At 36.6% G+C, this 14,853-nt stretch overlaps 1 protein-coding gene across 13 annotated transcripts in view; it reads left to right on the forward strand.

Annotated features, from left to right (window-relative positions):
- Positions 1-14,853, forward strand: part of LOC143360357 (uncharacterized) — a 349,079-nt gene that overhangs the window by 288,982 nt on the left and 45,244 nt on the right. For all 13 annotated transcript variants that reach the window (XM_076799116.1, XM_076799112.1, XM_076799113.1 and 10 more), the window contains 2 exons: positions 866-1,186; positions 8,145-8,321. In XM_076799116.1, the coding sequence (XP_076655231.1) occupies positions 866-1,186; positions 8,145-8,321 (498 nt within the window). The remainder of the gene's footprint in view (positions 1-865; positions 1,187-8,144; positions 8,322-14,853) is intronic.

Below are 14,853 nucleotides of genomic sequence, written 5' to 3' on the forward strand. Positions count from 1 at the left end.
CGATTTTGAGCGTTTCTGACAAGTAAGGACGCCGCCATATTGGTATGTACTCGGACATCGTCCAATGATCGGAGCCGCCGGAAAGTTGGTCGGGGTTGGATTCGTGAGGGGGTAGAGAGAAATCTACGTTATCGACATCACCCGTGTGCTTGTTGGGCCACCTAATGGTTCCGGTCGTTAAACGACGCAGGACGTTGAGTATATACTAATATGGCGGCGGTCTTACCTGTCAGAAACGCCAAATATCTTTTAACTTAATACGCGTATAACCATTGAACCAGTGAATTCCTAACATTAAAACTTGGAATTTTCGCATTTTCTTGTCAAAATCTATAGGATCGTATAAAAAAAAGTTAAAACTTTCTGTGTCCTGGAAGTGAAGTTTTTTTACATTTATAATTTTATGTCGCATCAACTGCTAGGTTATTAACGACATCATACTGTAAGCAAAGATAGGTTATGTTATTTGATTTGTGAACTTTAACCAGGCTATCTACTGTATTATAGACATTATGTTTTGATATTTAAGCACCCTTCGACGATGAAATTTTGCTATTATATTGCTGTTTACGTTAAATGCGTTAAATTATTTGACTTTTGCAACGCGTATCGACGCGATAGTCGCAGTCTATTGTTAGCTACGTACGTGTCAACAAGGTTCGAATTTAGTCATCTGCATTTGAAAACGCAACGCATCATTGATTCGATTTCTTATTGCATATTATACATGTATGTATTAACGAATCGCGGGCGTGCTGCTCATTGTCAGAAATTGTGTCGGAGCATGGAAGGATGCCAAACTAGAAGTGTTAAATGTTTAGCTAAGAAGCAAGAAACCAGAAGATAGACAAGCTTGATGTTGCAGGTGGGCTCGGTTCGCCCCGACACTACGGCGGAGTGAGTAAGGAACAACCTCTTCTTTCACCTAGTCATCAACATTCGGGTTGCCCAGCAACACCGACTCACAATCAACACAACGTAACGAACACCCAACAACACTTCTCCAACCAACAACATTCTTCTATGATATACCACACAACCGCCAATACAATCAACACAGCAGACATGCAGAACAATCAGTTCTGTTACGATCGGACGTCTGTTCCACTCTATTCGTCAGGGCCTGGGGATACGCAGGACGCCAGGTCTCTACCTTCTGGTAATCCCGTCAATCACCAATTGGGTGGTAAGTCATGTGACCATTTAATGTCATGTGACCATCACTTCGTCATCATTACACCCCCTGTTCCACCCATCACCCCCATGTACGACTTGTCTGATCAAAACTGTTCGTACCTGTTCGTCGTATCACCAGATGATGCAAAAGGCATGCGACATTTTTTGGTACATCGGAAACACCGTCATTCTGTCACCAGACACCCATTGATGTATACATCCAAACCACAAATGTGTAAATATGATAATCATCATGTTTAATGCAGAGGTCTCATGCGTTCAATGTACCTATATCATTCTCATCATCTTGCAAGTCTCCTATACATCTTACGCTGTGTTTCGGGAATTGGTGTGTGTTTATTAATCAGACTGCGAAATATTTCATGATCGTCACTGGGATCATATCATTTCTTGATTTCATGGATTTCAAATTTTGCTCGTATGCCGTATCGTGTTGGGCTAAAGTTCGGAAAATCTGTCAAATCGAATTGAGCTTAAATTTTGCAGATAGCCTCATTTTGCATTAAAAACATGTTTCCCAAAAGGATCTTTGGCGACTCGAAAAAAATGTTTATAATTTTTTACCATACCGACATACCATTTTCTACCTTACCAGAATTTCCGTACCAATTTCAACATATTTTTGTATCAAACCAATCAATGTGTGCGCGTCTCTTTTATTGTCTGGATACATTTCCAAGTGATATCTAAAACGATAAAAATTAAAAATAATCATATCCAAATGTAACCCAGACCTGACCCAACCCGCAATGACAAGTTCAGAAACTGCACCTGACCCAAGCGTTATGCCGGTAAAGTAGAGAATGTTTCGTCGGTAAGGTAGAAAATGATACTAATATGACAAAACATTTTTTCCAAATCGCCAAAAATCCTTTTGGGTAACATGTTTTTAATGCAAAATGAGGCTATGTGCAAAATTTGAACTCAACCCGATTTGACCGATTTTCAGAACTTCAGCCTCGCGTTGTGTCGCGCCGCTCTCGTCGCACACGTACTTTGTTGTTCTATCAACTTTCATCGTCAAATCTTTATTATTCTTGTGGAATTCCGATAATACCAGAGTGATGGCTATCATCTGATAACGATATCCTTTTCAATACTTTTATTAATCTTTTGTCAATAAATAGATTTTCGTATTCTGCACATTAGCACTTCTCCTTTAGTTTTGCAGAATGGACTTTTTATTAGTCTTGACGGGTAACGTTTGGATCTACATTCTCGATTTCAAATCTAATAGAACTCTTAATTGTGTCTACATATAAACGTGATTAACTAAATCGTACCATGACCATAATTCATTCACGCATCTATTATCTTGTCCAGCTATCATTTTCGTGCCCTTAGCGAGAAACTAACGTGAGATAGCGTACACTTTTGGAACAGTAGTAATTACTGCATGACATTTTTGTTTATAGTTTCGAATCTGCCTACTGTCATAACCACACCTGTTAGACCACACCTCTTTTCACTACTTCATAGCACGAAAATGGCAGTGAAACATCTAATGGTAGAACGTTCGAATTATACAATGTGATCGGTAAGTTGAGGCACAACGGGACGGAGGGTGATCTACACAAAAAAAAATAAGTCGAAAATGTAGCACAACATTTTTTCAGGTGAGGGTTTGTTTTCTGGAAAATCGACTTTGGAAATCCGTCAAGTTCGCGAGTATACATTTGTAAGAAGTAGAACTGGTAGATCATTTCCTATTCGATAGCACCGCGTGTCGAATTTTCAAACACGATTTTATTGAAATCAAAGCCCAATTCGAACAAGTTTTATTCTACATTTTTAATTGTTTTTTTTTTAGATAGAATCACCCTCTTCACTTCTTGAGATTGGTCTAATACAATCTGAATAGTTAAAAATTATTTTTTAAGCAGTTAAGAAATTAAATGTTTTAGTAACTTAACATTTGTTTCCAAAAGATAATTTACAAAAGGCGGGGATTTGAGATTTATTTCATCTAAAACCAAAAGAAACTTCTTTATTAACAAATAACACAAATAAAAAATGTGTATTAATTCACATTCTTATCTTTTGAATACACTTGGACTAAATTAAGGGTATGAAGAAGTGCTGATCATTAAATACAAATGAAGTACGATATTTTCACGTTCTTCATCATATGTCCTTTCCTTCTTTGAGTAACAGTTACACGAATTCCCAACGAAGTAAAGTGTTACACCTGTCCTGTACGGAAGAAACGGCGAAGAGTTGTTTTATTAAATTTATTAAATCATCGTTCGATACAGAAAACAAAAATGTATTGAAAGTCTACATTTTGTAATCGAGTTTTGAGAAGAGAAAGGAATTGTAATGTAGTCGTGCAACCTCATTGCCATCTAAGAAGTACATCCACCTCACACTAACTTCAGCGATACAAATACAACGTTCGAGATTGCACCCTACTTCTTTTTTTTAGCAATAGAGAAATCATACTTTTCTATGGTGATTGTAGACACCGATGTACTTATGTAACAGGCATAGTAGATAAGTCACGTAGGAGAAACTGTCCTTTGTACTATATCTTTTTAGGTACCTTTCTTGTGCCCTGTATGCGTTCAAATCACCGTACTTTTTAAGGTGGACTGGAAACGGAAGCGGGCAAGTTGAGTGTGACGTGCATTGACAAAAACCACCATCGCATAAACATTGAATTGTGCATATTAAATTGTGCATATATTAAAAGATGTTTATTAATGATTTATATTTCGAGAACTACGTAAAAACTCTGTTGAATCTCATTTTTATGAAAAATCAATTGTCTGAAAGTTTTCACAAACGTTAAATATTGCATTTAATACAAACATATGATAATATTATGAAAATTTATTAACGTATTTATTAACGTGCAGCAAATTGAAATTTTGTGGAAACAAACATTTAAGTATGAATATTATATTTGGATTATTCGGATGGTCTTATAGTATATGAAACATTTGGTGAATCATAATTATTTATACTATGGAGATTTTAGTTAATTAATTTTATTGAACTAGTGAAATAATATAAGATTTTAAACGTACCAAAAGCGAAATAAAACTTTATATAAAATCCATTATAAAATTGATCTATTCCGACAAAAAGCATATGTATTTTTTTATATGATTACTGATCTGAAAAGTTCGCTGTGGAGAGGCCATCTAGTATATGTATAATGAAACATATAACATACATAAAAGTTTAGTTTAGTGCTACTGTTTAGTTGAATAAATGAATGTCAGTTAAAAATAATGATTTCCTCTGGCTAGCAACTAATTAAACAGTAATAGGCATAATAAAACAATTGGCAAGAATTGCACGTATCGGTAATTTGCCCATTTCCGGTTCGAAACATGTACGCACTGATTAGTGACTATCTCCGGCACTTCCGGAACACATAAATTAGCGTCACTATCACTTGCACCATATGTGAAGCCTGTGCTAAAACTAATAATACGTACTGCTGCCTCGATATCCTAAGACTGAATTTTTTTGTATCGATGTAACTGATCGTGATCTAGCAATGACAGTATTTAACAGTGTCCTGAAATAACTGCATTATGCCATGGTTGTCGTTCAATCACAATGTTGGCATCCGTATAACTTAAATATGTAAATAGGGTATCCTGCCTAACGTAAGAATTTAAAATATTTCTCTTATCTTCGACGATATAAAGAAATGTCAGAGAAAAACGTAGATTGATTTGAGTAAACAAATATTGCGACAACAAAGTTTTCTTGCGGTCATACCTTCTGATGCATAAACAGTTATTAATTTTTTTTTTTTTAGTAAATCAAAATTTTCTTTGACACTTTTTTCTACTTAAGAGAGACATTTAAGATAATTATGTCACCCTTACTTACTTTGTTGTTTCTGAAGATGTAAAAATGCCGAAGAAGAAAGCAATCATGCTTTAAGGAAGAAGTTTAGCTATGAGAGGGAAGGGGATTATCTAAAGGTCTGGGGTAGGGAGGGTAAGGGACCCAATTACCGTGGGTGTGCCAATTACTGTGCCTATATTAATTATACGTATTTTTAAATCATAATGAATATTAAAAGAGAGATTATTAACTGATTTTAATGAAAAAAATTGAACATCTCTTATTTAATATTCATTATCTTTTAAAAATACATATAATTAATATAAACACAGTAACTGGTTCCCTCACAGTAATTGGGTCCCTTACCCTATATCGCCAGAAATTTTACCAGCAAATAATGGGGATGGAAATACTGAAAACATCTTTACAATAAAATAGCATTTCTTTGGATACGATACAGAGAATAATGCTCAACATTTTGAGAACATATTATAATGCTAATAGATCATGGTATCAAATTGCTCATTTCGTTTCTACAATTCATTCTCAGTAAGCTATTTCACCAATATATTGCATCTGAAATGTTTAACCCATTTTTTCTAATGCTAAGCAAGCCAATAAATAATTTTATTTAAAAGAAACACTACTGTTTTCTAAAATTCACGGAAATATGAAACGGCTTTCTTCTGAAGCAATTTTTTGTGTCTACACAAATAACAAAAAAATTGTGGGTGGCAAAGTTAGGTGGGATTCTCTGTATACATTCCTTTAACTCACTTACTGTCGAGAATTCGTCGAGAATATAATTTTTTTCCATTTGTAAACAACATTATACATATTTTGCTATTTAATGAAAATGTTGTTTGAAAGAATTGAGATTCAATTATTATTATATTATGAACCGTTTAGAAAATGTAAAATATAATTTACATCGACTTGTACAATTCGGTGTAATACCCTCGTCTCCTCACACTTATTTTCAGTTTATTTTTAAGTATGTTGTGCTTGTTGTCTTACATACTTTCTTTGTGTTTTTATGTTGTACTCCACCATTAATCCCTTGTCATTATTGTCCAACCATACGAACTGTTATACATTTTTTTGTGTTTGCGAGAAAATCAGGGATATCTTGTGATTGGAGCATGATCAACGTAAACATTTACTTGTGTTCAGCAGAACACATTAGATATCTATTTTATAATTTACAGATATTAAATAACGACTGATTTTAGTCACAAAACAATATTATATTGCAGGCTAAGGGATACAATTATCGTGGGAGTGCCAATTACTGTGTCTACATTAATTATACTTATTTTTAAACCATAATGACATATATATATGTTGTACAAGCATAATTAATATGGGCAGAGTAATTGGCACCCCCATAGTGACTGGGTCCCCTATACTGATCAAAAATTTAAAACTTACATGGACAAACGTCACGTCGTGTAGTTGTTAGAGGTAAGATGTTGGCCATATATTTTTTGGAAAAATGCTAGTATGAGATTGATTTAACTACAATAAATCAGTTTATAGTTTAATATCTCCACACTAGCAACTGTAAAAGTGTTACAGACCTTTAACAATATGTAAAATGTAAAATACAGTGTTACATTAATCATTCTCCAGTTTCCGTGTCAACGTTCGTTCGCATAATACGGTTAAACGGATTTCGTGTGAATCCACGATTTTTCAAAAACACCTTGTCGTCAAACAACGAAAAAGAAAAGGGTTACTAACAACAACAAATTTTCATGTATAGTTCATCGAGCTTTCGTGACTAATCATTGTCACTAAAATGCAATATTATTAAGCATCGTCGAAACGAAATTCGACGTTCCTCTGATCTCTCGGTTTTTTTTAAATGTAATTTCGCTACTATGTATCCACATGAGAGCAAAATCATACAGATTATAAATTCTTCCTCAGATATATGCTTTTTTATTCTCATCAAGTTTAGCTTTATGGTCTATTTGATGGTCCGTAGTAGAATAAAATTTTTGTTACACAAAAGTTTCAAGAAAATTACATTTTATTCATTTTATAGTATGTTTGTTCAATTTAATTTACATTTAAGAAAAAAATAAACTTCATTTGCCGAAGTATAGAATAAATGAAAAAAAAGGAGAAATTTTTATGTAATTTTGATATAGTGGAATGCCTAACAGGAGAGGTAATAAACATCTCCTCGTTTACAGTTAAAATATGTAATTGAACGAATGTTTACGGTGTGGTTCGAAGATGCCAGATAGATCTCGAGTACAGCATGTTTAACCGAGGAGAAATATATTTTCGAAAGCAATGGCGATGTATCAATTAAATTCACCATCGAGAGTACATGTCTTCTCGATTAAGTATATCAGTGCTGGTCACGGTTGGGGCCCCTCAAACGCTTGCTACCCCTACCAACGTCTCTTTCATGCAGCGCGCACCTTCTTCGCGTTCGCTGGTGTCTCGCGTCTTCGTTGCCTCACCGTATGTGTTTTCGTAGCAATATACGACAGACGAAGCGCGTCCTCTCTCCGCGATAACCACACCAACTGGAAGGGGGCAGTAGGCGCTATGGTGGGGACGGTTTCGCCTCAATTGAGTCAAACGTACCTGGCACTGAAGTACTGTATCGTACTTCGAATCTTTTATTCTCGAGTGAAGAAGTATTAAATGTACTAAGATGTTAAAAAGCATCTCTCAGATGGATACACGTAGCATAAGCTTACATTGTGTTTCCAGCGAATGATTCGAGGCTTCGTCTTACACTAGCATTTTATTTATGTTGTTCTTTTTTGTTTTATTCGTTTCACCTCTCTGTCTATCTTTCATTCTCCTGGCCAAGAATCTCATTGTGCTTGAAAATCATAGAAACCCCCGGATGGGCCAAGAATCGGTACCGTTTTATCACGGGATAAGTTGTGTTATGAACTATGTTAATGCAATATTGTAAATACCGCATTTTGTAATAAAACATTCATCCTGTACCTTTGACTAACTTACGTTACGGCTTGCACATTAAGGTACGATCCGCAGATAACAACGCACAATCTGAAATTTGTCGTTGATTTCGTCCCTTAAGCGATGATCATCGTGGCCGTGTGATTGGTGGATGGTAGAGTAACAGAACACGTGTTGTTTTGTCACAGGAAACGCTAGCAGCACCTCAGAGTTCGTCAGGCAAGAATTGAGAGCGATTGTTGGCGCACGGACACAACAACAGCAACAACAGAGGGTACCGAACAACCTACAGAACAACCTATCTGGTCAAGTTTCTCAGGATGATCTTGATGCACTTGGTCTCAACTTTGAAATGTCATCTGCAGGTATGTCGTTTCGGAAAAATGGTTCATCCAACGCTTCCTTTTTATACACCACCTGACAGGCAGTCAAAAAGTTTAGAGACACATAGATCAGGGTATTATAATAATGACTCCCATAGTGTCGGCTGTAGCTCTGAAATCTCCATGCTTGAGACTGGATCCTTTTCAAATACTCTTCAATGTTTTCCGCATAGTAACATTCATGCATTAAATTGCACTGTAAATAAATATGCTGCAATATTTACTTTGAAGAGGCACCGAAAATCCAGCTACTAGAGCATACGTTTTCAGTTCTTGTTTTTATTTCAGTCTCAAACTGTTCCTGACAAGATGAAGACACGAGTGCTGTTCTCGCTTTCGGAACGATAGTATGTAGAGGTAATAATGGTGATGTAGTATAACGAAACCCTTTCGGGTTTCTTCAGAGTGGGCCTCCGTTTTTCAGATATTTTGATTTAACCTCTGTGTGGTATGCTGATACGCTGCCGCAGTATGTACTTACAGAGGCTTCTTGGGTGCAGTGTCACCAGGCGAGGGAAGGGAGCACGAATTGAGGGGAAAAAGTTACCCTCTCTCTGCCACTACCGGAGTATGCACGACAGAGTCGAAACGCGACAGAGTTGGAAACTTGGGAATAGCGCGGTAGAAGGGGAAATTAGAGTGGGGGAACAAGTCTTAATCTGGCGACACTGCTTGGGTGTAGATCAGTCCCTCTCAGCAAGCTTCTGGCGGCAAGGGCACCCGAGGATGCCTGCGGTCATAGCTGAGAGCAATGCGGCGGGCAATGTAACGTCGGCGGGAAAAACATTGTCATTCGTATGGAAGGATTAAGTCTTCTCTTTCGCATGCATTGTCGTTATATGACGTTCGGCCGATGATCATTCTATCTCACTCAGTCTCGGGATAATCTGCTGTTGATCGCCGTCACTGTTTTCGACCAATAGCGACAATACGTGTGACGACCATATGCAACGTTACCCTAGGAGGCGTGGTTCGTAGCCCGCCAAGTCGCTTGTGCCTGCGGAACAAAATTCTCTGCCCGCACGGGCGATAGTTGAACGGGACTGGTGTACATGCTATGATTTGGGTTACTAGGTACGTCAAAAACATTAAATCAAAATATCTAAAAAACGGATGCCGATTATGAGGAGACCTAAAACGGTTTTGCTCTACTATATGACCACTGTGACCTCTAGATACTATCGATCCAAAAGCAGGAGCAGCACCCGTGCCTTCCCCTTGTGAGACATTTCAATACTTAATTCTTTTGAAAATATCACTAACAACGGGAAAATGGGACATCTAGAAATTGGAATGTATGTATGCATATACATATATATCAAATTTGGGATCAAGTGATGACTAATTTGGATTATGTTTAATTTTGCGATATCATGCAACACAACCAAGTACAAGATTAAGTCATTTTTATTTGATATGTATATAGGTATGTGTATATACAGGGAGTTAAAAAAACCATTCAATATATATGGTACATAGGACTCACTGTACTGAGTAAAAAGCCTTCCTAAACATAGGTCGAAAGGTCAACCATTTCTGAGATATAAACATTTTTGTATGTTAGCATCGAGACTGCCTCAGTGTTTATAAACCGCGTTCTGAATGTTATAGGAGGTTTATTTCAATGTTTTACGGGTCAATACATTCTGACGCGATTTTTTGATTCTCGCTACCAAATGTTATTAATAAGACGAACATCAGGTTGTTACAAACAAATCGATCGTCGACTCGTAATAACAACCGGTTACCAGCGAGACGAGCAGACGATCGTAAGATCGTCCCAACAGCTGGTCACCGACGATCGATCGTCACCAACACTGTCGCATCTGGCACAGTCTTTTTCACGTGGTAGTAATCGCAGTAGGGATCCTCGCCCTCCTCCCCCGGGAGAGAGACGGGGATATGTGGGACTCCCCCCCCCCACCCCCCCGAAGGATGTGGGGTATACCCACTAACTCCACCACGGTGATCTCCTTGAGCTAACGGGAGACGGCGAGGAACTGTATACCATACATTTCTCTTTTGTAGTGAACAAATATCTTAATACTCTTTTCGCTTGCATCCAGTGCATTTTACCTGGATCCGATACAAATTGCGCTAACTTCGATACCGCATACATTATATCTGGTCGAGTCGCCAACGCTATGTACATTAGTGATCCTACCAACTGTCTATATGGCACATTTTTCATCTCCTCTCTTTCAATTTCATTTGAAGGGCTATCCTGCTTTGATAATTTTATACCTGCTTCGATTGGTGTTTTTGTGGTTTTACATTCTATCATGTTGTATTCATCTAATAGTTTCTGTATGTATAATTCTTGTGATAATTTCATAGTTTGGTTAGTATATTTAATACTTATCCCTAGTAAATAAGACACTATTCTTAAATCCCTTATTTCATATTGTGACGTTAATAATACTTTAACTCGTTTTATTTTATCTACATTTTTGCTGAATAATACTATATCATCTACGTAAATAGTTAAAATAAGATCACGATCATATACGTAGACACAGTTATTGCTTTTTAATCTTTGGAATCCGTTTTTAATTAGGAACATATCAATTGCATCATTCCAATTCCGACCTGATTGTTTCAACCCGTAAATCGGTCTTTTCAATTTTGCTACCCTTTTATCTGCTTCGCTATATCCTGGTGGTAACTTCATGTATATTTCCTCAGATAGTTCTCCATACAGATATGCACATTTAACATCCAAATGATGTGCCTGCCAACCTTCACACACTGATATCGCCAATAGCAATCTAATAGTTGACATGTTGGCAACTGGAGCATATGATTCAAAATAATCCACGTTTTTCTTTTGGCCATACCCCTGTGCTACCAATCTCGCTTTGTACCTAACGACTTTCCCAGTGGGATCCGTCTTGACCTTGTAAACCCATTTGCTACCGATACATGACACATGTTCGACTCTATTTACAATCTCCCACGTATTTCTACTTTCCAAGCTCTGTAATTCATCATTCATTGCTATTTTCCATTGTTCTGATTGAGGTGATGACATCGCTTGCTCAAACGTTGTAGGTTCGATTATCTCAGCTAGGTTCATTTCAATGTCTTTAGGTTTACCTTTACAACCCCATGGATTTCTAATAACCTTTCCGCGTCGTGATTTGCTATTAACAATTTCCCCTTTTCGTATTGTTTGTGAATTGTTAACGTCGCTATTTACATTCGTTTCCACTGTATCTTTTTCTAATATCGGTATATTTTCTACGGATACACTACCTGTTGGTTCATCTAGTTTCACTTCTTCCTTCTCAACTTCTATCTCATCAGTTACATCAATAGCTCTATTTTCATTGTCAGATGGTATTTCATATGTATTTTTTTTTTTCATAAATATATTCAAATCCACATACTCCTTCTACAAATTCTACGTGTTTACTGTGTATAATATCATCTTTCGAAGGATCAAATAGCCTATATCCCTTCGTTTGTGTCGAATACCCTACCAATATACATTCTTTCGCCCTTGGATTAAGCTTATGTTTATCATATCCCGAGAGATGACATACGCCAAACATCCATACGTTTTTAAATGTTTCACACTTGGTCTGTTTCCAGTCCACATACCTTCCGGAACATTATCGCCGATTGCCGAATGCTTAACTCTATTTTTAGTATAACATGCAGCAAGCAACGCTTCTGCCCAAAATCTTTCGGGTAATTTTGCTGTCTTTAGCATCGCACGCACAAGGTTCATTAGGGTTCGGTTAACCCTTTCGGCTACACCGTTCATTTGTAGTGTATATGCATTTGTACGTTCATGTCTTATACCTAATTTATCAAATAATGTTGCTAATTCCTTGTTACAAAATTCTAATCCGTTGTCAGTCCTTATTCTCTTTATTTTTCTATTCAGTTCTCTTTCTACTCTAGCTATATATTTTTGTACGAAACTGGATACTTCGTCTTTATTTCTTAAACAATATATTGTTGTTTTCCTCGAATAGTCATCAGTGAGAGTAAGGAAATATTTTGAACCCCCCATTGATTTTACTGGTAACGGTCCACATAAATCTGAATGAATTAAATCCAATACGGCTTTTGTTTGTCTACCTCCCATGCTCTTACATGGAGCTTTCACAGATTTACCTATGCTACATCCATTACAATGAATATCCTTTATATTTAAATTTTCCAAGCCTCTAACTAATCTCTTACTTGACATTTCTTGAATATTTCTTGTGCTTATATGGCAAAATCGTTGATGCCATTTATCACTATCATCTAATTTATCGTTTTTGACAATATGTGTTTCCATTCGATCTGATCTGCCTTTAGTTACACTAGCTCTAACGATATATAATCCATTCTTACAAAATGCTTCCCCCACTATCGTCTTAGTCCTCTTATTTAGGATACTTAGTCTATGATTATCTATTATTAGTCGTTTCTGCTTATTCTCTATTTGTGAAACTGATAATAAGTTTCTCCTTACATTGGGAACATGGTACACATTGTGCAAAGTTATATCAAAAGTATCATTATTCACATAAGTCTCTATGTTAATGTCACCGATTCCTATCGCTTTTAAATTACCTTGCACACTGTTATCAGCTGAGTAAATTGTTTCATTCGCTATAGATTTATAATTCACAAACCAATCCCTATGTTTACATATATGGTGAGTCGCACCACTATCTATCAACCAAGAATCATCTAATTGAACATTATTTAGTTCTAATAAAAACATATCTTTCCGCTTATATTGCTTGTCATTAGACGTACCCTGTTTCCACTTTGTCATTGCACCTTGTGTCCTTGTTTTACAATACTGTGCAAGGTGTCCCTGTTTACCGCATTTGAAGCATTTCCTTTCATCCTTTCTAAGTTCTTTCGGTTGATGATACGCCTCCCTGTTTTGATGAGACGCTTCTCTGGTTTGACGAGACGCTACTCTGGTTTGATGGTGCGCTTCTTTTCTTTCTTCGAGGTTGCTGATCTCCTGTCGTACTCGTTCAGCAATATCCCTTTTATTTCTGACGACTTAAACTTTTCATCATCAAGGTTCGCCAATGCCATGATGATTCCTTCGTATGTATCTGGCAATTCACATAGCATTGCATATGCTAAATCGTCGTCTCTTGTGATCATGTACAGTGAGACTGTCGCTGCGTGTCTTTATTCTTCCCAGATACGACATCATTGTTTTATCATGCTCAAGCTTTATTGAAACCATTTGTTTCTTGAGCTGTAGTATTCTGGGCCTTGACTTTGGTTCGAATACCTTCGTTAGTGCATCCCAGGCTTCAGATGCTTTTGTGCAGTCCATAATGTGTATTTGGTGTTCCGGCTCAACACTTAGTGCCATCGTGGCCAATGCTTTATCTTCTTTACGTCTAAAGCTTGCCTTTGCTTCGTTGTTCTCGATTGGTTCAACAGCTTCACCGTTCACGTGTTGCCATAATTCACGTTGTACTAGAGCCATTTTCATATTAAATTTCCATGATGGGTAATTGTTGCTGTTTAATTTGTCTATCCGATCAGTTTGCATTGAATTAGCCATCTTTTCTTTATTTATTGAAACACGTGGTTATTCGCACATAACCTCACTTTCATATACACTTTTCTTTCTTTCTTGCGTGTCCTTTTTATCTTCACTTCCGTTCACGTAAGGGAACCGTTCCTGGGCCCATAACCTTGTTGGGTTATTGAATATACAGTGACCCAAACAATTGATCAAATGTTTATTTTTGTTTCAATTTTATATTTAATTGAACACATGTTAATAAGATATGTAACAAAATATTTTATTATAATACATACATAGTTTTCGTAGTTCGTATAATACAGAATCAACTTAAATATATTACACTTTTAAAACAAAATTAAATGAAATTAACAAATTATGTAATGATCAAATTTTTGAGTTTGAAAAAATGAAATATTAGTACTTCGTATACCCTCCTTTCGCTTTCAGTACGGCTTCTCTATGCGTCTTGGCATACTATCTACTAAACTTTTACACTGTTCAGCCTTAATATTTTCCCAAGCGGTTTTAACTTCTGACCATAATTCAATAATACTTCTTGAATTGTGATCGAAGTTGGCAACTGTTCTTTTTAGTAAACCCCATAGGTGTTCTATTGGGTTCAGATCGGGAGACTGTGGGGGCCAGTCTAAAACAGTAAAACCATGAGCTGTTAACCATTCTTTGGTGATATTTGCCTTGTGTTTAGGGTCGTTATCGTGCTGAAAAATGACTTTTTCTGCGTTCTTATTCCATTTTGCCAAACTTCCAATTAAACTTTTCTGCAGGATGTGTGGGAAAAATAACTATCAAGTCTTCACTTATTAATAAACAACCTTTAATATTTTTGTTCTAAATAATCTTTGGTCTCGCATTCACGCCTTGTAACAATCTGCCATATACCAAAAAACTCATCTTGTACAAGTTCGGTTTCACACACAATACTTTCCTCACTCACCAGAGTCCGCCACCTTCAGACTGCCAAATACAAATGTATTATACACACTCTCC

This window comes from Halictus rubicundus, chromosome 13, assembly GCF_050948215.1.
Source record: "Halictus rubicundus isolate RS-2024b chromosome 13, iyHalRubi1_principal, whole genome shotgun sequence".
Taxonomy (NCBI): domain Eukaryota; kingdom Metazoa; phylum Arthropoda; class Insecta; order Hymenoptera; family Halictidae; genus Halictus; species Halictus rubicundus.